Source organism: Peromyscus californicus, unplaced genomic scaffold, assembly GCF_007827085.1.
Source record: "Peromyscus californicus insignis strain IS unplaced genomic scaffold, ASM782708v3 Scaffold_7__1_contigs__length_154581171, whole genome shotgun sequence".
NCBI lineage: Eukaryota > Metazoa > Chordata > Mammalia > Rodentia > Cricetidae > Peromyscus > Peromyscus californicus.
Genome location: NW_026294595.1, coordinates 143,609,006 through 143,634,593, shown reverse-complemented (window position 1 = coordinate 143,634,593; position 25,588 = coordinate 143,609,006). Strand labels below are relative to the sequence as shown.

The 25,588-nt window shown below is 53.6% G+C and overlaps 1 protein-coding gene across 3 annotated transcripts in view; it reads left to right on the top strand.

Annotated features, from left to right (window-relative positions):
- Atp9a (ATPase phospholipid transporting 9A (putative)) overlaps positions 1–25,328 on the top strand; it is a 105,768-nt gene extending 80,440 nt beyond the window's left edge. For all 3 annotated transcript variants that reach the window (XM_052725758.1, XM_052725759.1, XM_052725760.1), the window contains exons 16-28: positions 5,236–5,328; positions 6,578–6,661; positions 7,592–7,762; positions 10,506–10,604; positions 11,253–11,342; positions 11,446–11,590; positions 12,388–12,452; positions 15,336–15,491; positions 18,942–19,006; positions 20,183–20,291; positions 21,101–21,158; positions 21,644–21,847; positions 24,852–25,328. In XM_052725758.1, coding sequence (XP_052581718.1) covers positions 5,236–5,328; positions 6,578–6,661; positions 7,592–7,762; positions 10,506–10,604; positions 11,253–11,342; positions 11,446–11,590; positions 12,388–12,452; positions 15,336–15,491; positions 18,942–19,006; positions 20,183–20,291; positions 21,101–21,158; positions 21,644–21,847; positions 24,852–24,988 — 1,476 coding nt within the window. In that variant the 3' untranslated portion in view covers positions 24,989–25,328. The remainder of the gene's footprint in view (positions 1–5,235; positions 5,329–6,577; positions 6,662–7,591; positions 7,763–10,505; positions 10,605–11,252; positions 11,343–11,445; positions 11,591–12,387; positions 12,453–15,335; positions 15,492–18,941; positions 19,007–20,182; positions 20,292–21,100; positions 21,159–21,643; positions 21,848–24,851) is intronic.
- Positions 25,329–25,588: the final 260 nt, after the last annotated feature.

Below are 25,588 nucleotides of genomic sequence, written 5' to 3'. Positions count from 1 at the left end.
AAACTGAGGCATAGAAAGACTGAAGGAATGCGCCCGAGTTCACACAGGGAGGTGATGGGTCTGAGATTCACCCCCAGGCTGTCTGGCTCCCAAGGGTATGCTAGGGCTTAGACGGGATGGGGAGGATGTGGAAAAGCCCGTGGCCCTGGGTGGTGATGGGGTGCTGTATTGATTATTCACTGCTAAGAGATCACCTCACACAGTGGTCTACAACCGTGGTGTTTGTGTTCTCCAACGGTTTCTGTGAACCAGGAATCTCGGTTTGGCTTGGGTGTCTGGTTCAGTGTCTCAGGTTGGCTTCAGGACTTGGCCAGGTCACTGTCTCCCCAGCATCTCCATTGTGGGACAATGTTCACTTACCCACAGCTTCAGTGGGCTGCAGGACAGCTTGACGGAAGCCACCTCAGCTACTGCTCTGTGGATCTCTCCCTGGGCTAGCCTCAGGTCAGCTGGATTTACCCTAGTGAGAGTGTGAGCAAGCTGGAGGCTGCCTTCAGGATCCAGCCTTTGAGGAGTCGGGCCGGATTAGCCTTGTTCTGTTCTCAGGAGTGGGCTGTTGGGCCCAGCACATCTTGGGGGTGGGGAGAACACTGCCTCCATCCAGGGACTGTGGTGGTGGTTCCATGAACTGCTGCTCCGAAGACCCAGTGACAGGCTGTGAGTGTGCTCTGAAACATCCCGTCTGAGTTGACTTAGGTCCCAGACGCTGGTTGGGACTTTGTGACCCTGTGGGACACATGTCCTTGGCAAATGTCAACTGGGGAGGGAGCCTCTCCCTTCCACACAGCTGCGGCTTTTCCTACGGGCTGCACCTGGCCTGACCCTTGGCTTTAGCCAATCCAGGGCACATCTGAGCACAAGGCTATCAGCATCATAACTCCCTCGGGTGGGTGTTTCCTGGAGTTAGCATCGTCTGCAGAATCACTCCTACTTGGTTCCAGCCATTATTGTTTAAGTTCTAGGGCCGTGGACTCTGCTGAGGCCATTTGAGAGCTGAGTCATCCGAGAGTCCCTGAGGCCCAGCATTGAGAATGAACGGAACCACACACACCACCCTTCCTTTAGCTGTGAAGGGATCTCCTTCCCAGACATGCGTCATGTTTTGTGAGAAGTGGCCCTGCGTCTTCCCACACGAGGTGGCTGGAGTACAGAGTGCTGTTGGCTTAGTGAGTCTGCTTTCACTTAAGGCTAGCTCGCCCCCACCCTGCCCAGTTGTTTATTATTATTATTATTTTAATCAGCATTCAGCTTTCACAGTTAAGAGTCATGAGAGGGAAATCAAGCCTGGCACGGTGGCACACACCGTTAATCTAGCCCTTCAGAGACTGGGGCAGGGTGGTTGCCATGAGTTGGGGCCCGCCATTTGCCCCGCCGAGGACCTTCATTTCAGTCTTTCTTCTAAGCATGTGAGTGTACATATCTGTATACATTTTATAAACGTCCCCTCTAACTTCATTTTTAGTTAGCTTCCCGTGTGTGTGTGCGCACACACGTGCGTGCCTGTGCACACGCCTGCCTGTCTGCCTGCCTATGTGTAGATACTCATTGGATGTTTTCTTACACCATCAAGACATGGTTTTGCTGATTTTGATGTGTGTGTGGTGTTCCGATGGAAAAATACCCCATTTCATTCACTTCTTTTGATTTTTTTTAAAAATTACATGTCTGCATGCACTTGTGGTCTAGATCCTTTAAAAATTTTAAAAAGATTTATTTATTTTATATGCATAAGTGTTTTGTTTGTACGTATGTAATATGCACCACATGTCTGGTGCCCTCGGAGCCTATAAGGTGGCATTGGATCCCCTGGAACTGGAGTTACAGACAGTTGTGAGCTACAATGTGGGTGCTGGGAATTGAACTCAGGACCTCTGGAAAAGCAGCCGGTGTTCTTAACCGCTGAGCCATCTCTCCAGCCTGTGTGTTCTGTTCTTAACTGTGAATATTGATTCTTTTAAAACTTCACAGCGAACCTCAGAGGACAGTTTGTGCCAGCTCGTTCTCTCTTTCCACCATGTGGGGTCCAGGGCTCAAACTCCCCAGACTTGGTGGCAAGTGCCTTTACCCAATGATCCATCTTGCAGCCCCCCCCCTCTTCTGAATAGGCCGTTTCTCATTTTGGGTTATTAATAATAATGCCGACAGTGTGCATCTTCTCAAGGCTGCCTTAGGTATTTGGGAAATACCACTGGTGAGCTAACTTCCCACCTCTGCCTGCCTGTTCCCTCTGTCTCTTTTTTGTCCCGGGCTTTGAGGTGGCTTTTTACTTTGTACCAGCCTCACCACACTCCCCAGCTCAGCGACTCTCACTGTCACATTTGAAAGTCGAGACCTTTGTAGCTGTCACAGTCTGAGACTGGGGGTGCTGGTGGCATGCAGTGGGGTGCCCCTGTGATGGACAGTCTGGCCATGTGTGTTTGCTGTGCAGAACCTGAGAAGCCGTGTGCTCCTGTGCTGGAGTGGTGGGCCCATTGTATGCACGTGACTGTCCCATTGCCCACTGTGGACAGGCTTTGTTTCTTTCCCAGGGGTCAGAGGGCATTTGAGACAAGATCTCAGGCTGGAACCCTGGCACTCACAGCAGCCACCCTGCATCAGCCTCCCACCTCCAAGTGCTAGAACTACGGGCCCAAGCCACTGCATGCCACCTCTGATGGGTTTAGCTGTTACTGTGAGCTCACGGCTGCTCACAGCCCGCCCCCACCCCCAGCTCTGTTCCTTTTCTGTCTGAGAGCCTGCCTCCTAAGGGGTCAGGTGAGGTCAGAGAAGCCTGTTGCCCCAGGACATTTGTGCGCATCTTTCTGAAGGAACCGTGTATCTCACCTTGTACAAGATGTTCCACTACGCTCCCTGCTTCCCGCGTGGGGTAGTGGGATTGAATCCTGCTAGAGACCACATACCATTGTCCTTGAATTAATGAGCCTGTCATCAGGTGCCAGACACAGACTGCAAGGGGACAAGAGGACAGGCCACGACTCTCCCAGCCCATCTCTACGTGTTTCTGGTGTTATCTCACCATAATATGGGAACACAGTAAACTGGGGATGAACTGGGTGGGAGGGATGACTCACACACAGGAGATAATGGCCGAAGTGTTTATGTTGGATGGGATGATGGAGCTGGCCAGAGCCCTCTGGTAAAGGAAGCCGGGTGGAGGCAGTCCTTCCTGCAGCCATGGTATTAAGCACCACTTTCGGAAAGGGGCACGGGATTAAAAACCCGATGCTTTTGTGTTCTTTTGGCCTGAGGGCTGTCCTTCCTGGGAAGAGCGTGCATTTGACCGTTCCCAAAGTGTAGGTGCTTCTGCTTGGCCGGGGGAGAGATTGAGTCAGTGTGTTGCTCTAAGAGCTGGACTGTGGTTGAACTGTACCCTTAGTTAGCTTTGGGTAGCTCATCTTCGTGTGTGTGTGTGTACACACACGTGCATGCATTACACATGTGCATGCATTCATGCGGAGGCCAGAGACTGACTTTCAGCATCTTCTTCATATGCTCTCTACCTTATTTTTTGAGACAGGGTCTCTCACTGAACCTGGAACTCCTTTCAATTCAATTGACTGGCCAACAGGCTGCAGACTGTTTCTGCCTCTCCAGTGCTTGCTGTCATGTCCAACACACACACACACACACACACACACACACACACACACACACACACACACACACACACAGTGGGGATCTGAACTCTGGTCCTCATGGTTGTGGTAAGCCCCTTACCCACTGAGCCGTCTCCTCAGCTCCTCTAATTCGTAGTCAGAGGCAACTTTCTAGGCAGTTCTCTGGGGCTTTCCCAAAGAACAAGGTATTGACCAAATGCACGAGGTATTGACCGCCCGCCCCACCCTTCGTCAGTGTCACCTACCCTCTCTTTGGAGGCTCGAGGACCGCTGTCCTCCAGCATCCCTCACAGCCTGTGTCTCAGCCTCTGCACTGTTGAGGGATGGAGCCCAGTGGTGAATTCTTGCTTGTGTGGCCGTCCTGGGTATTCTGGGATGTGGGATGCGTGGCAGCACCCGTGGCCTCTCTGAAGCCGCTTCTCAGAGTTGTGGCAGCTGACAGTCTGTCCAGTGTCGCCCATTGCAGATCTGGGACTGAGCCTTCTCTCCACAGAGCAGGCTGGAGGGACTCAGGGCACACCTAACCATCAGGAACACTGTCACAAATGCCACGTTCCATGTGAGGCCACGTCCCACGCACCAGTGACCTTCCACAGGGATGTGCAGCACTTCCTGTTTGACAGATGAGGAAACTGAGGCAGAGAGGAGATAGTTTGCCCAGTGTTCCTGGTTAAGAACTGGTACCAGGCCGAGTGTTTGATGCCTATCAGGTCAGAGGAACCAAAATATGAGAGGTCATTGGCTATCTGTGTACACCTTCTCATGCAGCACTCGGCGGTGATGCAGATGTGTCCAGCCTGTGGCCTCCGGGCCACACAAGTCTCAGAATGTGACCTGGTACAGCCTTGGATGACAGTGTCAGTGTGGAAAGATTGGATGTCTCCCCAGAGGACATTCACTAGTGTTCGGAGCGATTGTGGGCTGTCACCGTGGGGCCACTCCTGGCCTCTGGTGGGTGGAGGTCCCGTCATTGTCCACCGTCCTCTAAGTACAGGGCAGCCCCGCAGCAGGGTGTCAGGCCCTGAGTGAACAGTGTTGAGACGTGGAGGACCAGACTCCAATGCTGTCTTGTTTACGGAGCACAGCTGGCCAGCGCTGCCCAGCCCCTGGGTACAATTGAAACAAGCCGCCTGCGTGCGGGCAGTTCCAGTTGGAATGGCAACAACTTCCCAAACAAAAGTCTTGGCTCTTTGATCTTGCTTTATCATTTAACAATTTTCCGAATGCTCCGAGCTGAGCTTTCTTCTGCCTTCTGTGGCCTTTGCCCCAGAGCTGCCCCCCCCCCCCCATTTATGTTTTATCTTTGGCCAAGTGTGAAAGCACCGGGAGGTTGGAGAGACGGTGCAGCAGTTAAGAACACTGGCTTCTCCTTCAGAGGACACGGGTTCAACTCCCAGCACTTACGTGTAGCTCACAACCATCTGTGACTCCAGTTCCAGGGGATCCAGTGTCCTCTTCTGGTCTCTAAGGGCTTACACATACATAAAATTTATTTATATGTGTAAATATAAATAAAAGTTTAAAAGCACTGGGCTCTTGCTGTCTGTCACAGGAAGCCAGTCAGGCCTGGGGACTGGTGTTCCCCTCCAGGGTCATCACTTCCCGTCCCTCTTTCCAGGATGAGTCCACGGGGGAAATCACGTTCTACATGAAGGGCGCGGATGTTGTCATGGCTGGCATTGTCCAGTACAATGACTGGCTGGAGGAAGAGGTGAGCCTGGGGTAGAGAGTAGAGGCGGGGTCCTGGGAGCGTGCACTGCATGCAGCCTTGCAGCGGGGAGGCCTGAGTGGTCTCTGCACTCGCTTGTTAGCTGTGGCTGTGGCACCAGCTGCAGTGAAACTGCATGGTACTGCTACTGCAAAACTTAGTTGCTCTAACAGCATGGGTTTCTTTCTCCCTTTGTGTGGGGTAGTAGGGTCTGGGTGTGGCTCGGCTGGGGTCTTTGCTGTAGGGCTTCCCTCAACCACAGCCAGGGTGTCCGTGAGGCCACATCTCACCCGAAGATCCAACTGGGATAGGATGTTCATTGAGCTCAGTCTTTGTTTGGTGCTTGGTGCTCGGTGCTTGGTGCTCGGTGCTTGGTGCTCAGTGCTTGGTGCTCAGGGTTCCATTGTTGGTGCAGACAGCACCCAGCTCCTTAGGACTGTGGTCCAAGGTCTTAGGTTCTTGTCAGCTGCCACCCTTTGTATCGTGCCCTGAGGGTTTCTTCATGGGCACCCCGAATGTGACAGCTGTCTTCATCTAAGCAGTGGAAGAAGACAGACAAGATGGAAGTCTCCATCTTTGGTGGCCTAATCCCAGAAACAGCACTCCCCCCTTTTCTGTGTGTTGGGAACAAGTCACAGGTCCAGCCCATACTCAAGGGGAAGGTGATTGTGCAGGAGGTGAAGATCATGGGGACCACAAACCCCAGCTAACCGGTGGACAGTTAGCTAGAGGGAGGAATGCTGGTTGATGTTAGCAGGCCAGACCTCACCTTCAGGCAGGTGGGTGCTCACCTCCGCCATTCAGACCAGATGCCCACAGGGCCAGGCGGGGCACACAGATGAGTGTCCGGCCTGGGTGTGTCTTTCTCATGGGCACATTCAGCCTGTTGAAATATTCTGTGGCACCAGTGTTTAGGGGTGCACGCAGGAGCAGGGCCGCCTAGCCATAGCGGATGGTGGTTAACCCGAAGCACACCCTGTTTTGTGTACTGAGCCAGCCCTGCTCACGTGTAACCTCACAGTGTGGATTCGGGCTTTGGAACACACTGTGCCGGCCAGCGAAAACCCATGTGTGCTGGGCCCAGCCTCCAGCACCCGACTGCAGCTCCAGCTAGAAGCTTGGCTCTGGGGACCGTACTCTGGGGGACGCAGTCTTCTTATCTGCCATCTTCCCTGACCCTTCGGCTTCCGCTGGGGCAGTCTTAGACCTGGGCCTGAGCAAAGTTCCCCGCTGATCTCTGTCTGCTCTGCAGTGTGGCAACATGGCCCGGGAGGGACTGCGGGTGCTCGTGGTGGCCAAGAAGTCCCTCACAGAGGAGCAGTACCAAGACTTTGAAGTAAGTGGCGCGTGACCTTTGCCTTGCACCCCTGCCCCTTCTTCTCAGTCACTTCCCCTGGGAACACACCTCCCTCCGTGCTCATTCCACTCTGGCCATCTCGGCCTTTTGGAGCACACCAGTTTCCCTGTTAGCACAGGGCCTTTGCACGTGGCATTTGCTCTGCCTGGCACTCACTCCAGTGCCCACCTCCTCACTTCATGTTCACATGTTGCCTCTCCAAGAAGCCTCCCCACACTACCTGTCACTTTCCAGTCATCTCCCGTATGACTTACCTTCTTTGTCACCTGCTTTAGGAAGATTTGAAATAAATCACTTCTGTTCCACACCCCTCCTCCATCTCTCTGTCTGTCTCTGTCTCATTGCTGTTTTGAGACAAGGTTTTGCTTGTAGCCCAGGCTTGCCTGGAATCCTCCTGCCTCAGCTTCCTGAGTGCCGAGGTGACCGACATGAGGCACCCAGGTATTTTTGAGCTATAAAATAGGTTAGAGTTGTGCTCCATCTTCCCGTGGATCTCTCATCCCATTGATTGTGTTCCCAGTGGAAGGACCTTGTCTGGCTCATGCCCGTGTCCCTGGCGCCTGGCACAAGGCTGACATGCAGGAGTGCCAGGGTGCATGCAGTTTAGGGACAGGTTTCTAGGGTCCTTGCCAGCCCCCAGCAGTTGGCTTGGCCCAGATGTGCCCATGTGTTTGTAAGACTCCAGCCATCAGGTTCTTCCAAGGGTACCTGCTGTGACTGTTCACACAGTTCCACCAGGGGAATCCGGGCTTCCCTTAGGTGCACTGCCCAGATAACAGAGGGAATCAATAGGTCGGGTTGGAGTCAGTCATCTTCAGAAGTGGGGTTCAGGAGGCCCAGCTGCCCCGGGCAGTGTGGCAGAGTGACAGCCTCACCTCTACCCCCTCCTGTGTCTCTGTCACTCTCCAGGCCCGCTATGTCCAGGCCAAGCTGAGTGTGCATGACCGTTCGCTCAAGGTGGCCACGGTGATCGAGAGCCTGGAGATGGAGATGGAGCTGCTGTGTTTGACCGGCGTAGAGGACCAGCTGCAGGCCGACGTCAGGCCCACACTGGAGACGCTGCGCAACGCCGGCATCAAGGTAGGGCTGCCGGAGAGACAGCCTGGCCAGTGACAAGACCTTCAGGGTGACATCGAGGGTGTCAGGCTGGGCGAGGTGCCGTGCCCTTGTAATCTCGGCACGTGGGCGTCAGTGGTAGGATCTCAAGTTCAGGGCCAGCCTGGGGTATAGCGAGCCTGTTCAAAAAGGGAAGAAATGAAAGAAGGGAAGAAGTGGAAGGAGGAAGGGGAAATCTAGTGCCCCGCTTCAGACGGGCTGGCTTGGGAAAACCTCTTAAGTGGCTGTACTTCTGGCTGCCTCCTCAAAGGACTAGCTCCCCAAGGTCAGGGGCACGTGTCTCCCAGTCACGCAGGGCAGCCCTGTGTCCAGCTGCACAGTGTGATTCGATTGAGTGACTGGCCCAGTGAGAAAGGGATGACCACCCCACAGGGGTGGGGGTTGGGGGTTGGGAGGTAGGGGTAAGGGGCGAGAGCAGAGAAACTTCTGTATTAATCTGCTGTTGGGGTGGAAACAATCCAGCAGTGCCCTGTGGGGCCAGTAGAGGGCGTCTGAGGACCAGTGAGACACTTGATTCTGAAGACTGAGGGCCTATGTATGTAGCCCAGGCTGTCCACAAACTCCTGATTCTCCTGCTTTCACCTCCTGAGTGCTGGGATTAGAGTTGCGTTTCTGTTTTTTATGCGGTGCTGGGGATGGGACCTAGAGCTCTGTGTGCTGGGGATGGGACCCAGAGCTCTATGCATGCCAAGAAATCATTCTACCACTGAGCACTACCCTGTTCTTTTTAACCTGTGCGTGTGTGTGTGTGTGTGTGTGTGTGTGTGTGTGTGTGTCTGTGTCTGTCTGTCTCTCTCTCTGTTTCTCTCGCTCTCTCTCTGTGTAGATAGAGGAGAACGTCAAGTGTCTTTGTCTTTTTCCACTTTATTCCCTTGAGTCAGGGTCTCTCACTGAGTCTGGAGCAAGGCTGCTGGCTGCCCGCAAGCCCAGCACCCCTCCTGTCCCTGCCGCTCCCTGCCCCCAGCACTGAGGCTGTAGACATGCACGGCTATGTGTGCACAGCTCTGCGTGCATGGCTCTGCGTGGCTTCCTACGTGGGTGCTGAAGATTGAAACTCCGGTGTTTGTGCCGATACACAGCTGCCCTCACCCGCTCAGCCTGTCAGTGCACACAGCTCAGGAGATGGATGAAGCTACTACCTGTGGCTACACAGTCACCTTTCCGTGCGGTTTAGGCATGTGCTCTAATGGGCGGAGCATAGCACATAAGCGTGTGTTGTTTCTTAACATGTTCAGTTAGTGTCATATGTGACTGACAGCGTATGCCCACTACAGGCCTAGCTGCCCATTCGAGTGTTCTGGGTGCTGACGTCACACCGGCTGGGTGCAGCTAGGTGCCGGGAGAGTCTCAGCTCCGTGGTAGTCTCAGTATCACTGTCCTTATGGGGTCTGCCCCCCTCCAACACACTGGAATGCGGCCACAGCTGCCGCCTTCACAGACTCCCGCTGACTGCTCCTGCAGAGGCCCTGGGTTCAGGTCCTAGTAATAACCACATGGCAGTTTAACCGCAGTTCCAGGGGACTTGATACCCTCCTCTGGCCTCCGTGGGCACCGGGCATGCACTAGTGCATAGACCTACACGTAGGCATTACTCGTACACAGTAATCTTCAGAAGAGGGACAGGTGAGGAGATGGCAGAAACCCACAATGACAAGTGAACACGGGGTGGCAGGCAGGCCCCCCACCGTGTGTGTCTCCCTGTGGATCAGCACCTAGGCACGGCCTTGCAGGTTCATCATAAGGAAGTGGGCAGCAGGACCACGTGGGGCCCTTGTGGCAGGCTGTTACTGCCCCACTGGGGTGTGTAAGCCCTGCCCTTCCAGGGCTGTGGGGTCCTACTCTATGTGGTCAGATTTGCCCCCCGGGTTCTCCTCCTTGACGATCCCATCCCCGGATGGGTCTTGTTGATACAGTGTGGACGGGGTTTCCCTGTCCTGTTCCTGTTAGAGGCAGGAAGAGGGGAGGGGGGCCGGGCAGCCTCTTTGGTCACTGAGGTCTGGGGTGCAGGCTTACTCCAGCCTTTGGACAGACACAGGACCTGAGCCAAGAAAGCTGGTCACGCGTTGCAGGCTCTCCCGCTGAGGTGAGGCAGCTGGCAGTCAGCCTCAGGGTCTTAGGTTCCACCTCTGGGTCCCTCCTGTCGTCCCGTGAGAGACATAGCTCCGTCTGTGGCTCCCAGAGCTTAAGGCTCCCTGCCCATTGCTCACTGTCTGTTCTTTGCCTGGCACCAAGCCAGTCACCGGGTGGCACGTTGTGTCACTTGTTCTGCTTTCTGAGGTAGTCTCTGCAGATGCAGCCCAGGTTGGCCTTGATCTCACAACCCTTCTGCCTCAGTCCTGACTGCTGGGGTTACAGGCACGTGTCACCGTATCTGCTTAGAGTTCATTTTTATTTTATTGTTTTTTGGGGGGAGTGTGGGTCTTGATCTGTAGCCCAGGATAGCCCCCAATTCACAGCAATCCTCCCGCTCCCGCCTCCTGAGCACTAGGATTACAGTTGAGTCCCACCACACCCCATTCAGACCGACTCTTTCTTGGTAAACAGTCGACTTTGGCTCTCACTATTAGTAGCCGCTCAGGCCCATGCGGGCTATCCTTGGGAATCACAGGGACTCCGAGGTTTGATGTTCTGCAGAGCCTCCCTGCCCCAGGGCACAGGCCGTCTACAGAGCCCAACACCCAGGACTGTTTCCCTGCTGTGACTTCAGGTTTGGATGCTGACGGGGGACAAGCTGGAGACAGCCACGTGCACAGCCAAGAACGCACATCTGGTGACCAGAAACCAAGACATTCATGTTTTCCGGCTGGTAAAGCATCATGTCGGGACCATGTGGGGTGGTGCTTGCGTTTGTCCTGTAACCTCTGGACAGGGGGGAGGGGCAGCCGTTGGTGACCTCAGGTGGTTGTGTAGGTTCCTGAAGGCCTAGGGCACCCAGCTGAGCATCCCTTCAACTAGTGTCAAGGAACTCCATCACAGCCTTGACCTCATCCTGTGCTCTGACCCTTTCGGGTAGTTGTGCTCTCCTTCAGGAAAGTTAGGCACTGTGGCTACTTTTGGTGTTGCCAACAGCCAAGCATGGTGCACAAAGCCTATAGCAGTACCTACAGAGAATGGTGGTATAGATGCCTGGCCCCCAGGCTGCCCTCCAGGGCTCCGGTGACACTACTCCAGGCTGACAAGCCCCTCCCAGCTTCCGTCTCCTGGGGTGCGTTATTGAGTGATGCGAGAGGTCCTCATGGTGCCTGTCCCGTCCTGACTGTGACGGTTTTAGTCCTGGGGACGTGGAAAGGGATGAGTGTCATACACATGGTCTCCGGGGCACAGCATCCTTTAGCTAAAGGCTGGTGCTGGGAGGGAAAGGACATTGTCTACCCAAGCTCCAGGAGGCCGGTGTTCATCATACTGTCTGCCATTTCCAAAGGGCCAGGCCTTCTCCACCTCTGTCCCCTTTCAGGTGACCAACCGTGGGGAGGCACACCTCGAGCTCAACGCCTTCCGCAGGAAGCATGACTGTGCCCTGGTTATCTCTGGAGACTCTCTGGAGGTCGGTGCAGGGGACTTATGGGTAGGGCACGTCTTCCCGCTGTGGGTTGCAGGGAGGTGGTGGGATTGGCTGACGCTGCTCGCCTCCCCCACCCCACCCCCAGGTCTGCCTCAAGTACTATGAGTACGAGTTCATGGAGCTGGCCTGCCAGTGCCCAGCTGTCGTGTGCTGCCGCTGTGCCCCTACCCAGAAGGCCCAGATCGTGCGGCTGCTCCAGGAACGCACCGGGAAGCTCACCTGTGCAGTAGGTGAGCTCGCCTGGGTGGAAGGAGGGCCCACGGGACGGTGGTCGGACCTGTGTGGGTGGTAGCAGTCAACGGCCCTGTCTGCTTGCATTCTGCCCTGCAGATGCTCTGGCCTGACTTCACAAGGACCTCTGAGTTCTGCTGCTGTGTGTTCAGACTCCCCAGGCCTTGGCTCAGGCCGTGACTGCTTTCCTTCCTATGGACGCTAGCTTCCCCTCTGTCCCTGCTGCCCATTTGTCCCTTGAGAGAGAGGAGACACACGTGCCCAAAGGGAAGGGCCTTCTCTTCCTTGCATGTGGCTGATGGCCATGACGTTCCAGAGGGGTGAAGACCCTGTACTGAGGTTCAGATCTGGGTTCAGATCTCTCAACCCGATGGTCACTGACTCGTTATCTTGGGTGGCTCCCTTTCCCTCTTGGGCCTTCATTTGCACCTCAGCAGGATGGGGACAATGTGGCCTCCTTGCCTAGGTGTCCAAGGACTAAAGTGTGAGGTGGCCACAGTGTACTGAGGATGTCCGTGTCCTGCAAGGTGTTGCCATGGCAGCAGCTATGCATACCCTGCTTGAGAGGAGACTGTAGATGCTGGCCACAGTGACAGCTCAGCATTTGACCCTGGCAAGCCACCTGGTCTCCAACACCCATCGGCTGCCTCTTTTGGGGGTGGCTGGATAGGTTGGGTTGGACAGAGTCCACACCCAGTGAAAAGCACGACATGGATTGTTACTCAGAATGTCGTGTGTGTGCCGGCTCTCTCATGTCCCCACATTCCTACCTGTCATTGGTCTGTGTGCTCCGCAGGTGATGGAGGCAATGATGTCAGCATGATCCAGGAATCTGACTGTGGTGTGGGCGTGGAGGGCAAGGTGAGTGTGTGTGCTGGAGTTTCTAGTTCTTTCTCTTTTTGTTTTTCTTTTCTTCCCCCCTCCCCTTTCCTCTCTCCCTCCCTCCCTCCTTCCTTCTCTCCCTCTTCCTCTCCTTCTCTTTCTCTGTCTCTGTCTCTCTCTTGTCTCATGTTTCCCAGGCTGGTCTGGAACTTGATTCACAGCCGAGGATGGCCCTGAACCTGATCTTCCTGCCTCCTTGAGGCCTGTTCCACACTCACCATGCATGTGCTTCCTGGGTGAGACTTTGTATCTGGAATCTGTGCGGATTCCTTTAAGTGTAGGTTTTAAGAAGCACAGTTGAGCCAGCTGTGGTGGCTCACGCCTCTAATTCCAGTGTTCATGCAGAAGTAGATGCAAGAGGGTTGTGTAGTTCCAGCCAGCCACAGCTCACAGAACAAGACCCTGTCTCAGAAAACCAAAAAGATGGCAGGGGTTGGGGGGAGGCATGGGCTAGGGAGGTGCTCAGTGATTAGGCGTGTGCTGCTGTTGCAGGGGACTGGAGTTTGGTTCCCAGTACCACATCCAGCAGCTCACACCCACAGGCGCTTGTAACTCCAGCTCTGCGGGATCTGGAGCCCTCTTCTGGCCTCATGGGCACATGCGTTCTCATGCACATACCCACCCCCATACACAGACACACAGAATTAAAGATAAAACAGATCTTTAAAGATGCCCGAGTTTAACAGAATCCTTTTATAGGTTGCTATAAACAAATAAGACGTTTTTCCTTCTGTTTAACATTCTATCATGATTCCTTTGGGGTTTAGCATGTAAAAGTGGTAAGTGCTCACCACAGCAAAAATCAGTAATGAAGTTACGCCCACCCTGCTTCTCAGTTGCACCAAACTAGTAACATCGGGTAGTCTTCCAGAATTATTTTCTGTGCATTATGGTTTTGGGGGTGTGTGCTTTTGTTATAGATACCGTCCACACATATTTTATCCATGTATATATATTATTTTCATGTATACTTCTAAATTAAAAACACACCACCCACTCCGTCATGCAGCTTGCTTAAATCTGTTACATCTTGGATTCCTTTCTTCATCAGAGACAGGGGCAGCTGTCACTTCTAACCCTCGCTCTAATTCATTTATTTTTTTGAAATCTCTTATTACCTATGCTTTTAAATCCTCAACTCCGTTCTTAGGACCAACCTTGTTATCAAGGCTATCATCTCTTTGAATTGTCCTCAGCATCACACTTGGGACTTCAGAACTCATACTGAACAACAAGGATTGGCTTTTGTGCCCAGCTTTAAGGCTTTGTCTCCAGTTCAGCAAAAACACAAGCACTGTAACTTTGTATTTTGAAAGAAAATGTCATCTTGAACTGTGGCTCAGTGGTTGCAAGCATGAGGACCTGTCAGATCCCCCACACCCCCACAACACACAGGGCATGGGGACCTGTCAGATCCCCTACACCCACACAAAACACAGAGCATGGCTAAATGCACCGGCATCTCTAACATTGGGAGATGCAGACAGGTGGATCCTGGACCACCAGCCTAGCCTAACCTGCAAGCTTCTGGGTCAGTGAGGCTGCGATACCATGGAGAGGGAGAGAGGGAGATGCCCAGTGTCCTTCTATGGGTTGAGCATGCACACACACGGGCATGAATAGCTATAGACTTACACACACACACACACACACACACACACACACACACACACACACACACACACACACACACACCCCTCTAGTTTTTAAATGTCATTTGTTAAGAGCTGTGCAGTCTGGCAGTGAGCTCTGTCGACCGACCCTTCCTCTCACCTGCCGACTTCTGCTTCCTCTCCCTCTGGGCACACAGTTCATGTTCAACATGTCATCACAGAGGCCTCAAGAAGCAGCATCCCCCTGCATCAGCACAGCAGCTGGGCCCCCCCTTCTGTCCCAAATGTAATGCTGACCTAATGATTCATGGGCATTTTGCCCGATTGTCCCCAAAATGTCTTTGTAGCTTAAGAACAAAAGAAGCCCCAGGAAATAATCAAGGGCCCCGAATTTCCCTCATTAGCGTGTGCTTGTGTCTCTAATCTTCTGTAATGTAAAACACTTCTCTGATCTTTTTTAGGAGTGTTTGGTATTTAGGCCATTGATATATATTACATTTATTTATTTATTTGAATGTGAGTACGTGTATGTGCATGGCCCAGTGCTCATGAGGAAGTCAGGACAGTCTGTGAGAGTCACTTCTCTCCTGGCATCATGTGGGTCCTGGGGCTTGAACTCAGATCATCAGGCTTGGCAGCAAGCCTGCTGAGCCATCTTGGCCGCCCTCTATTGATATTTTTGAAGTATTCGGAATGTCGCTGAGTCCTTGGATCAGTGCACTCTCAGTGGCCCATGTGGCAAGAGTGTTACAGGGGGATTCGTATCCTCTGGTCACATCACCAGGCACTGATGTCCCTCCCTCTCAGTAGTGCCAGTCATCTGCCTTTTAAAACATTAGTGCCCGTGGGGTGCAGTGTGAGCTGTCTCCACATCCATGAACATGCAGAACATTCAGGAATGTTCTACCACTGTGATTGGCATCAGGCTTCCCCTGTGTTAACCCTTCAGGGCCCTAAATGTTGTAAAGCACCCATTGGATGATTTTTTTTTTATTCTCCTACACACTGGGGGTTGGGGGAGAACTTAATACCAGCTTCATCTGACCTCCAAATTACAACTATCTGTGATTTAGTATGTTTTTTATTTAAGTAAATTCCTCTTTTTAAATCAAATTTGACTTGGACCACCAACTGCGTGTAGCCTGAAACCAAAGTCTCATTATTGAATGTCTTCAAAGGTCTCCTTGTCCTGTCTTGTTGTTTCAATTAAAAAGAGAAATGCACCCTGACCTCTGTGCATGGATTGCAGGAAGGGAAGCAGGCTTCTCTGGCTGCGGACTTCTCTATCACCCAGTTCAAGCATCTCGGCCGCCTACTCATGGTGCATGGTCGGAACAGCTACAAGCGCTCGGCAGCCCTCAGCCAGTTCGTGATCCACAGGAGCCTCTGCATCAGTACCATGCAGGTGTGCAGCAGCTGGGACCTCCCAGTCACTTCTCCATAGGCAGAGAATGGGCATCTCTTCACAGGGGTACTCAGACACACTGCCCGGGTGGGCGGCAGCTGCTACCTTTACACATGGGTGTACCACTCAGGGAGGCAAGCAGCTGGCACCTCTCACAGGTACAAAGAGACATACCACACAGGTGGGTGGTGGCTGACATTCTTACAGATGCATGTGGGTAAGGCAGGCAGCTGGCACTTCTTCCCAGGTGCACATAGGCACACCGTGCAGGTGGGTGGCAGCTAGCAGCTCTCACAGGGCCACGTGGGCATGGCAGGCAGCTGGCACCTCTTCACAGGGGCACACAGGTATACTGTCCGGGTGAGCAGGCAGCTGGTACCTTTTAATATGTGCACCTGGGCACATTGCCCAGGTGGTGAGCATCTGGCACCTCTGCATTGGTATAAGCGGGCATACTGCCCAGGTGGGTGGCAGTTCACCCTGTGCCCAGGTGCTTATGCCAGTCACTGTCATGGAAAATCGCAGCAGTTGGACAGTGCTTTGGAACTGTGGCCCCACCTGGCCCGTTTAAATCTCTGCCTGGCCGCATCCCAGCTGATAACCCCTAGCTTTCATCTCCTGCGTTCCCCAGAGGGAGAGGCAGAGTTAGGGCCAAACAGTCCAGCTCCTGCTTTTTGTGCAGAGACAAGGGCCAAGAGGTGGAGACCACACCAGAGGAATGAACGTGCTGTGGGAGACAGGCTCTTGCTAAGCAATCCAGGCTCACATGTGTGCAAGCACGTGATCGTCAGGTGCTGGGAGTGTAGTCATGTGCCACCACACCTGGCTTTAGCTCACTTTTCCCCAGTGCATCCTAGACCCTGGCTGTTGGCTAAACCTGAGCCCATTTTACAGGTAGAAAGGCTGAGGTGGAGTCAGAGTGAGATCTGTTCATGACCTGCCCATCAGACTCAAACCTCGCTGGAAAGGGGTTGACGCGGTTTCAGCAGCAGAAGGCGGTGTACACATGGCCCAGGCCTGTGGACTCTGTTTCCCACCCCAGCCCCTCCGCAGGCCTCAGGGTGAAATCCTTGAGTTTGGTGATCAGAACATTTGATCCTTGTCTCTTTGCCTGTATCACTGAGGACCTTCCCACCTGTGAAATGAACTGGTGGGGTCTGCCTGGACCTTGACCTTGGCACTTGGAAAACCAGAACTCAAGCTGAGGGCATCTGCACCATCATGAGTAAAATCAAGCAGGATGTTTCATGAGCGTAAGGCAGGCTGGTGATGGCTGACGGGGGAGAGGCGCTTGCTGCCAAGCCTGATGGCCCGAGTTTGATTCTGGAACTCGCGTGGTGGGAGGAAAGAGCTGACTCCCACACGTTCCTCTCTGACCTCCATTCCAGTGCTGTAGAAAGCTCACAGGCACGTGCCCACGTGCACACACGCATCCATGTGAAAGTTTGTAGGGAAGGGGTGTGGCCATACGTGGAAGGCGCCTGGCCTGCCTCACGTAGGCGGGTTCCCCACTGGCCTCTTGCTGGCCTGTTGGGGTGGCGGGGTCGGGGGGGATGTTCTAAAGCTACACAGCTGCTGCAGATCATCAGGCGGCATCTGTACTTTTCATTTATGCTAATCCGTCATCAGACCGTTATGCTAATTCACCAATGGGACCAGGCCATGCTGTGGTTTTAATCACTGGGAGGGAGATTAATGATCTTGTCCCTGGGCACACACACAAAAGCAGACAGATGAGCTGCCATCTGCATTCCCATTGGTATCTACTCAAAGGTTCCAGAAGGTTCTGGAGTGAAGCTGGCCCTCTTCCTTGTGCCTCTGAGGAGCTCTAGCCCCTGTCCACGGCATTGCACCTTGACATGATGACCTCTGATGAATGAGACAAGTGTATTCGCTTCCTGTGAAGTACCCTTGTGTAGATCGCAGGCTTTGTGGCTGGTGTAAAGGTTCTGATGCTGGTGTGCAAAATAACCCCAACTGTGCACGTTTGTGCGGCTGGATGAGAAGCCACTGGAAGGTGACTTCCCCCATGTGAGGTTGTGAAAGTGTCAGAGGAGCCAGGATTCTTGTGGCTGTGGCTGTGCCTTAGCAAGCAGGCTGACAGCATGCAGTCAATGCATGCAGCAGGTGTGGGGAGAAGTACCCTGCCTGCCTGGCTGCCGCACAATCCAGCGTCTCTTGGTGCTTAGGATTCTTTGTTTTGGCTTAGTGTTTTTGTTTCATTTTTGATCCTGGGTCTCATGTATCCCAGGCTGGCCTCGAACTCCTGGTATAGCTAAGATTGACCATGAACCCTTCCTTGATCTACCTGCCTTCACTGCAGAAATACCAGGATAATGGGTGTGCTCCATCACACCTGGCTCAGCTAAGTTTGACAAAAAGCCTCCACTCAACACTCCCAGCATTCCCTGGGCTTACAGTAGGGGAAAAGAAGTTGGGAGCCACAGTCCCTCCCTCAGTCTGTAGATGTTAGGGTTCGGGAAGCATCAGTCAGCACTTAGCCTCCTCACCAGGCCTTCCCAGCATGCACTGTTTCCAGTGGTAGAAACACAGACTTCAGTGAGAGCTGGCAAAACCCTTACTACTCTTTCTCAGTGAAACACTAGCTTGTCACATGCTTTGAAAAAAAATTTCTCACTGGGCAGTGGTGGTGCACGCCTTTAATCCCAGCACTCGGGAGGCAGAGCCAGGTGGATCTCTGTGAATTTGAGGCCAGCCTGGGCTACAGAGTGAGTTCCAGGACAGCCAGAGCTACACAGAGAAACCCTGTCTTGAAAAACAAACAAACAAACAAAAAATCCAAACCTTTTTTCCCACCTCATATGTGGCCCCATGGTACAGCTCAGTGGCAGCATCTCAGCCAGTGGGCACAAGGCCCTCAGTTTGATCCTGAACGTTGCAAAAATAACATTCCCCCAGTTCCAAACTGTAATGTCTTCTATCCTGGTCTCTAAGGTGGCCAATATAGAAACACTGGTAGCTATGCCCCCAGCTTGGTTCCCACACCTTCAGTGTGTGGTAAGGCTGCCTCCCTGGCAGGGTCTAATTCTGAGCTATTAGGAGTGTAGACTCCTTAGGTAGGACTGGGCTTGAATCCCAAAGTGGGGCCCTACAGTTTCTCCTTGTGTGGTACATGAGTGACTTTAGGACCTGGGTGTGAAGCCTTCCCAACCCCAGTACACAGGTTGAGCTGTTCACAAAAGAGGCTGAATATGACTGGACGCTCACTACTTCTGGCCTCGTCATGAATGAGCTGTGTGATCTCAGGCCAGCCCCTGACCCTCTCTGGGTCTTGATGTCCTTCCCTGTATCACGGAGATGATGGCAGCAGTCCTGACTTCCTAGGGCAGTTGTGAGGGCTGCAGGAACCCCTGTATAGGGCACATGGCATTCTATGGGATGGGGGCTGTTCTGTGACTCTCAGTGACATCCCCTCCCTCCTTCACGCAGGCTGTCTTCTCCTCCGTATTCTACTTTGCATCCGTTCCTCTCTACCAAGGGTTCCTGATCATTGGGTAAGTCACCGCAAACAACCGGCTCACTTCTCATGACATCCCAAAGAACATCCCATAGGGAGGAGAGGCATCAAATGTCTCGGTGGCACCTTGACTTCTGGCCTCAAGGCAGGTTTTGAGCCTCCTTGAATTAGCAAGGCTTTGGAGCACCCTCACCAGCTGGGGAGACACAAGCCACCCCCTGTGCCTCAGCCCGCAGTGCTGGGTCATTGGGACCCGAAGATGCACAAACTCGACACACTCAGAGAGTCCGAGGTGCTCCTGCTGGGGTGCTAGGGAGGAGACATTTGCAATCTGTCCTCTTGGCGGGAGCTGAGCCCAGGAGGATGTTGGGACCCAGGGCCTTGCACAGAGTGCAGAATGTTGATGGTGCATTGACATCACCTCTGTTCCTGGCTTGCCAGAGAGGGCCCAAGCTTTTTCTTACTCAGGCAAATGGTGGGTGGCCCAGGAACGTGTACCAGAGCCCGGTTCTGCTTACAAAGCACGGCAAGACAGGTTGGCCAGACCAGGGCCTGCAGCAGAGCCTCTGCCTGGCTGTGTCGGGTGGGGTCAGCCCGAGAGTACACACTGGTCGCCACCCATTTCCACTTGGAAAACAGAATGTCCCTTCATGGGGACACGTGAAAGGACATGTTGGAACATAGTGTGGCCTTCTGTGATCTGATCCTGTCACCTGTAGCCCCTGACATCCTGGCTGCTCTCTGTTCATGACAGCCGCACCCTCACCTCAGGGCCTTCGCACCAGACATTGCTTTTACCCGAGGTGGGCTTCCAGATTGGGCACAGCTGCTCTTCTCTGGGTGTCCACAGAAACTTCCCATTCCTGCTGACTTCCCTGAGTCTGTGCCCTGCCCCGTGCATGCGCATGCGCACGCGCGCGCGCGCGCACATACACACACACACACACACACACACACACACACACACACACACACACACACACCCCTTTTCCCCTCTTCCCCGTTCTTTCCTCCTTGGCACTGGTCTGTAGCACTCCTTGACGCGGACTCTAGCACAGAAGCCCTTGAGAGCGCCTCTGCTTTATATCTTGAGTCTTCAGTGCTGAGAGCCGGGCATGGTGCATTATGGGTGCAGTAACGAGGTGGACGGGAGGGAGGTGGGACTGCAGAGGCCGGGGTGGTGAGCGGTCCCTGACGGCAGCCATCCCCTCAGGTATTCAACCATCTATACCATGTTTCCCGTGTTCTCCCTGGTTTTGGACAAGGACGTGAAGTCAGAAGTCGCCATGTTGTATCCTGAGCTCTACAAGGACCTCCTCAAGGTTCTCCAGGCCTCCCCAACTTCCGCTCCGTCACCCCACCTCTTCCCACCACCTCTCCCTTCCTTCTCCTTTGATTTTACACTTGCTCCTCCTGTCTGTGGGCACAAGGGGTGGAGGCTTTCTTCCTTTGGGGGGGGGGGAAGGTGGGGATTTATGCCTTCCTTTGGGGGTGGGGAGAGGGTCAGTGCAAACTGCAGACAGTGAGTGGTCTGCTCTGCACCTGCTGGCTGTGCTCCTGGGTGGTCTCTGACACTGTACTGCCAGAGAGGCAGGGGCTTTCTGTCTGCAGGCAGGGCATCTCCCTTTTACTGGTTTTGTTTGTTTTCTGTAAGCCCAGGGTCTTGAGCATGTTAGATAAGCACTCTACCACTGAACTACACCCCCAGCTAGCATGGAACTGGCTGAGTAGACCAGGCAGGCCTGGAACTCACAGAGATCCACCTGCCTCTGTCTCCTGAGCACTGGGATTAAAGGCGTGCACCACCCTGGCTTTCTTTTCCTTTGTTTCTCAGTGGTCTCACTAAGTTGCCCAGGGTAGTCTCGAACTCACCCTGAATCCCAGGCTAGCCTTGAACCCAGCATCCTCCTGCCTTAGTGTTCTCAGAGTAGCTGAGAAGACAGACATATACCGACTCTGGGTTCTTTTTGAAAAATGGCATTTTTATTCCACATTCAGATGTGTTGGGGGCCCCTTTGTGGGTGTTTGGGATAAAAACTGGCAGTGGTCAGTGGAAAGAGTCCCAACAAGACTGATGGCGGTAAGCCTCCAGCCTCCGCAGTAACCCCTGGTCTTTCTGTTTCTCATCTAGGGGCGGCCACTGTCCTACAAGACGTTCTTAATATGGGTGTTAATCAGTATCTATCAAGGTGAGGTTGGGGTGGGGGATTGCCTGCTCCTCCTGTGATTTAACCTTGACCTCTGTGGGAGGGAGGCAGGGGAGAGGTCACCCAGAAGGAAGCTAGGACCTAAGATCGTGCAGGGAATGTAAGGGGTGGCCCGGGGCCCCACGGTACAGCAGGGTTCTGCAGAGCAGCTTGGTTGCTTCTTGGGTTGTTGTCAAAGACAGAGAGAAGCCTAGGTAGTTCAGGTCTCTGTTCCTGATCCGAAATGTGAAAAAACACAACACGTTTTGAGTCCTGACCTGGTGGGACACAAAGTACGGGAACGCTGATGACACGGTGTAAATGACCTTCGGGTAAGCACGTGGTGTGTGAGATAAGTGGCCATCCTGTATAGATGTGGGGCCTAAGACACCTCATATACATACGCAGAGTCTCAGACACCCGGGACTGGCCCCGGTGACGAATGGGCAGCAGGTGTGCCTCAGGTGCCCTGGTTCTGGTGTTTGCAGGGAGCACCATCATGTACGGGGCGTTGCTGCTGTTCGAGTCCGAGTTCGTGCACATCGTGGCCATCTCCTTCACGTCACTCATCCTCACCGAGCTGCTGATGGTGGCACTCACCATCCAGACGTGGCACTGGCTCATGACGGTGGCCGAGCTGCTCAGCCTGGCCTGCTACATTGCCTCCCTGGTGTTCCTCCACGAATTCATTGGTAAGACCCTGAGCCCTAGTCCCAGGACAGAAGCGTCCTCTCTGTTTTATTTTATTTGAGACAGAGTCTCACTGTGTAGGCCAGGCTGGCCCTAAGCTATAGAGATCCACTTGCCGCTGTCTCCCAAGTGCTAGGATTAAAGGTGCCCACTGCCACATCTGGCGGATGTCTGTTTTAAACTCTACAGAGCTGGTTGACTTAGGAAGTGGGGGATCCTTCATGAATTCATCAAGTGCAGAGAGCTGCTCTCTCTGTGGACTCTGTATCCTTAGATTTAACTAACTGCTGATCCAAAGTATTTGAATGAGAGGATGTCTGTGCTGGACACACACAGACATATAGTTTGTTCAGCAGCAAAATCTAGCAACTCTGAGCACAGTACTTACTGTGTCCTGTCTCTTGGGCTGCTGGAGGTGCTCAGCATGTACAGAGTGCATGCTCAGGCTTAGGAAAAGGAGACTGATTCTTCATAAGGACCCGAGCCTTTGTGGGTGTCTGTCTGCTGAGAGCCTGGGCACTGCCCGCTTCCCAGGTATGAAGGGGTGGTGTGTTTGCTGTGTTTCTCCAGTGACCACCCTGGGATATGGAACATCTTTAGGGATAAATAATGAAGCAGTTTTCTGGGACAAGCCTTATGACCAAGCCAGACTTTGCAAAGTTTTATTCCTTTCTTCTACTCTTTTGGGGGTCACAAAACTGCTTGGTTCACATGAAATCTCGGTCAGAAATCCAGTCTGTGAGTGTGAGTTCACTGTGGCCTATCAGCACCCAGGAATCTGGGCTGAGCCAGTCAGCTCTCCTCTGCCCTGTAGTCCTGATCTGGTTCCTTAGGGACTGTCACAGGCTCCCTGAGAACTACTGTTTGTCCCAGCTGCTGAGAGGTGACAGTTCCAAGCAGTGGCCATCGGCTCATTTGGTAGACCAAGAGTGCCTGCCCTGGACCAGGATGGCAGGGAGTTGACCCTTTTGGTCAGAGGATGCAGGACATGAGTGGAAATATCCTTTGAGCACAGGAGGCTGATGGGAGAGAGCTGGAGAGAGCTGGAGAGAGAGAGAGAGAGAGAGAGAGAGAGAGAGAGAGAGAGAGAGAGAGAGAGAGAGAGAGAGGAGAGGAGAGAGAGAGGAGGAGAGAGAGGGAGGAGAGAGAGGGAGGAGAGAGAGGGAGGGAAGGAGGGAGGGAGGGAGGGAGGTGAGAGGGACCCAGGCAGACCCCAAGTAAAGCATACTACAGGAACTCGTAGATTAGGTAGTACGGGGGGAGTGGAGAGGAAGGGACATGCCCTGGGGCCAGGGACAGTGGGGAGAAGTGGACAAGAGAGAGAGAGTGTGTAGAGGAGGGTGTTGGAAAGCAGGAACAGCATGGGAGTGGGACAGTCGGGAAGGAGAGTGTGGGACGGTGTGGACAGTGGAGGGCTAGGGTGACTTCTCTGCGCAGCCTCAAGCATGGGTTTGAGTGTCCGTGTCTGTCTCCAGGGACAGCCTGTTTGTTCCTGGACTGACCCTCACACTTGCATTAAGGCATCTGGAGTCACAACAACTCACCTGGCCTTTCCCCACGTGTGCCAGGCTGACTCCACACCATCCTGGCCCTTCCCTGTGGGTGGCTAGCTGCCAGGCTGACTCCATGCTGGCCCAGCCCCGTTTCGAGCTCCCCTCCACACACTTCTCCACTGGAGCCTGTTCCAGCAGCCCACCACCTTCTCTGCTGGGCTGCCTTGTCACTCTTACTGCTGGCTTCCTCAGCCCAGGGCAGCCTCAAGCCTCTGAGCTGTGAAGTCCCCAGGGCCTGTGTCATCCTAGGAGGCCAGCAGAGAGAATCTTCATTCTAGATGCTCTGCAGTACGATTGGTGAGGTCTCTGTGTTTGAATGAACTCATAGATCCTCTGGCGAGTCTGCTAATGGGTGGTGGTGGTGGGGTGGTGGTGGTGGGGAACACAGCTTGGCTCCCAGGCTGCTTCCCTGCCCTTCACTCCTGCAGTCCAGACGGCAGGCCCACCCCCTCAGAGATTTCCAGTTGGTTACAGGGGCGTGGGGAGGCCGCGGGAGGCCAGTGAGACATGTGCATCCCTTGGCAGGTATGAGCAGGTCCATGCTTAAAATGCCAATGTCATCTCCAGACACAGCTCACCGGTAGCATTAAAGGAGGGAGCAGTCTACCGAGGGTCCTTAGAGGGTCCTCACGAGAAAACAGACACTCTGTCCGGGAACATCTTTGGTCCAGGTTCTTTTCCCAACCTCACTAGCTCCTGTGAAGCTATTAGTGAAGATAAGAAGAGCATCCCCTGGAAAGTGAGACATTAGTTTTCACTGGTCTCCTTTTAGAGAGGTTTTGTGAGTGCTTACTATGTGCCCAAGGGCCTGGGTCTGAGGGGATGCAGAGGTGGCTTTGGCCATTGAACAGGTAGGAGCCTAGTAGAGTAGGTGTTTCACTGGTGACATCCTCCTTTCCATACTGTGCTCAAGACTGGGCAGGGCTTATCCCCGCATCCCCGATGTGGAGTCCACAGCTGCCTCCTCTCCCAAGCTTCCCACAGCGCCTGGTTTCACCATCCCCAGCCCAGAACAGAGAGCCCTGCTCTGAGTGCAAGCCTCATCCTGATAAGTGGTCTCGGCTCACTTTGCCCTGTGGCCATGAGTCCCTCTCTTGGCTTTCTGTGGGTGTCAGAGTCTGAACAGCCATAGAGAAGCAGAGCCATGCAATGAATGTCACTTTCTGTGCTCTGTGGCTTAGAAGAAACTCCAGTTGTCATTTAGAATCAAAAACACCTGTGGGAATGTTTTCCGGAAGGTTCTTTTCGTAGTTGTTGAAAGTAACATTTCACCAAATACGGGGGGCAGGTAGGGGAGGAAAGGGGGTTGGAAATGAGAGCCACGTGCACTGCTGGCCCATGGCGTGACCTCTGTAAGAAGAGAGTGAGGAGCAGGGAATAGAGAATGCTTTCTTTTGGTGGCCTCATGCACATCTTGTAGAAAGCTCCGTCATGGCCATCTCCTCACTTACAGATGTCTACTTCATCGCCACCCTGTCGTTCCTCTGGAAGGTGTCTGTCATCACTCTGGTCAGCTGCCTGCCCCTCTACGTCCTCAAGTACCTGCGGAGACGGTTCTCCCCGCCCAGCTACTCGAAGCTCACCTCATAAGCTGCAGGGAACTCGAGTCTGTGCTCTCCGGGGAAGGAGTTCAAGTCCCGTGTGCATGAACCGCCTCCGGTGGGCCGTGCAGTCATGGCTGGCACAAGCAGCTTCACTGAGGCGAGCGAGCGAGTGAGCGAGCGAGCCTGGGCACCTAACAGGGATGTGACACTGAGGGAATGGGAGGGGGGACCTGAGAGGTGCACCTGTCGGAACCTTGGGTGCTATGCTGAAGTGAGGGTGAAGGTGTGGGACCGGGTGGCTCATCTGAGGTTTGTGTGGGTCACTCTGCAAGCTTCCTTATGGCTTGAACCTGTTGTCAAGTGATAAAAGTTTCTGTCTAGTTGAAGGTTGCCAAAGGCCTTTTATTTTTAGACAGTCTTATCACACGTGCATTCCTCAACTCTTTCTTGCTCTTAAGAAGGCAAATACCTTTAATCCTAGCACTTGGGAGGCAGAGGCAGGCAGATCTCTTGAGTTTAAGGCCACTTCAAACATAGAGAGTTCAAGGCCACAATCCGGGGCCATATAGACCCTGTCTCAAAAACCAACAAACCAACAAAAAAGTGTTTTCAGAAAAATGTGAAGTTCTGAAGTTGGGTATGGTGC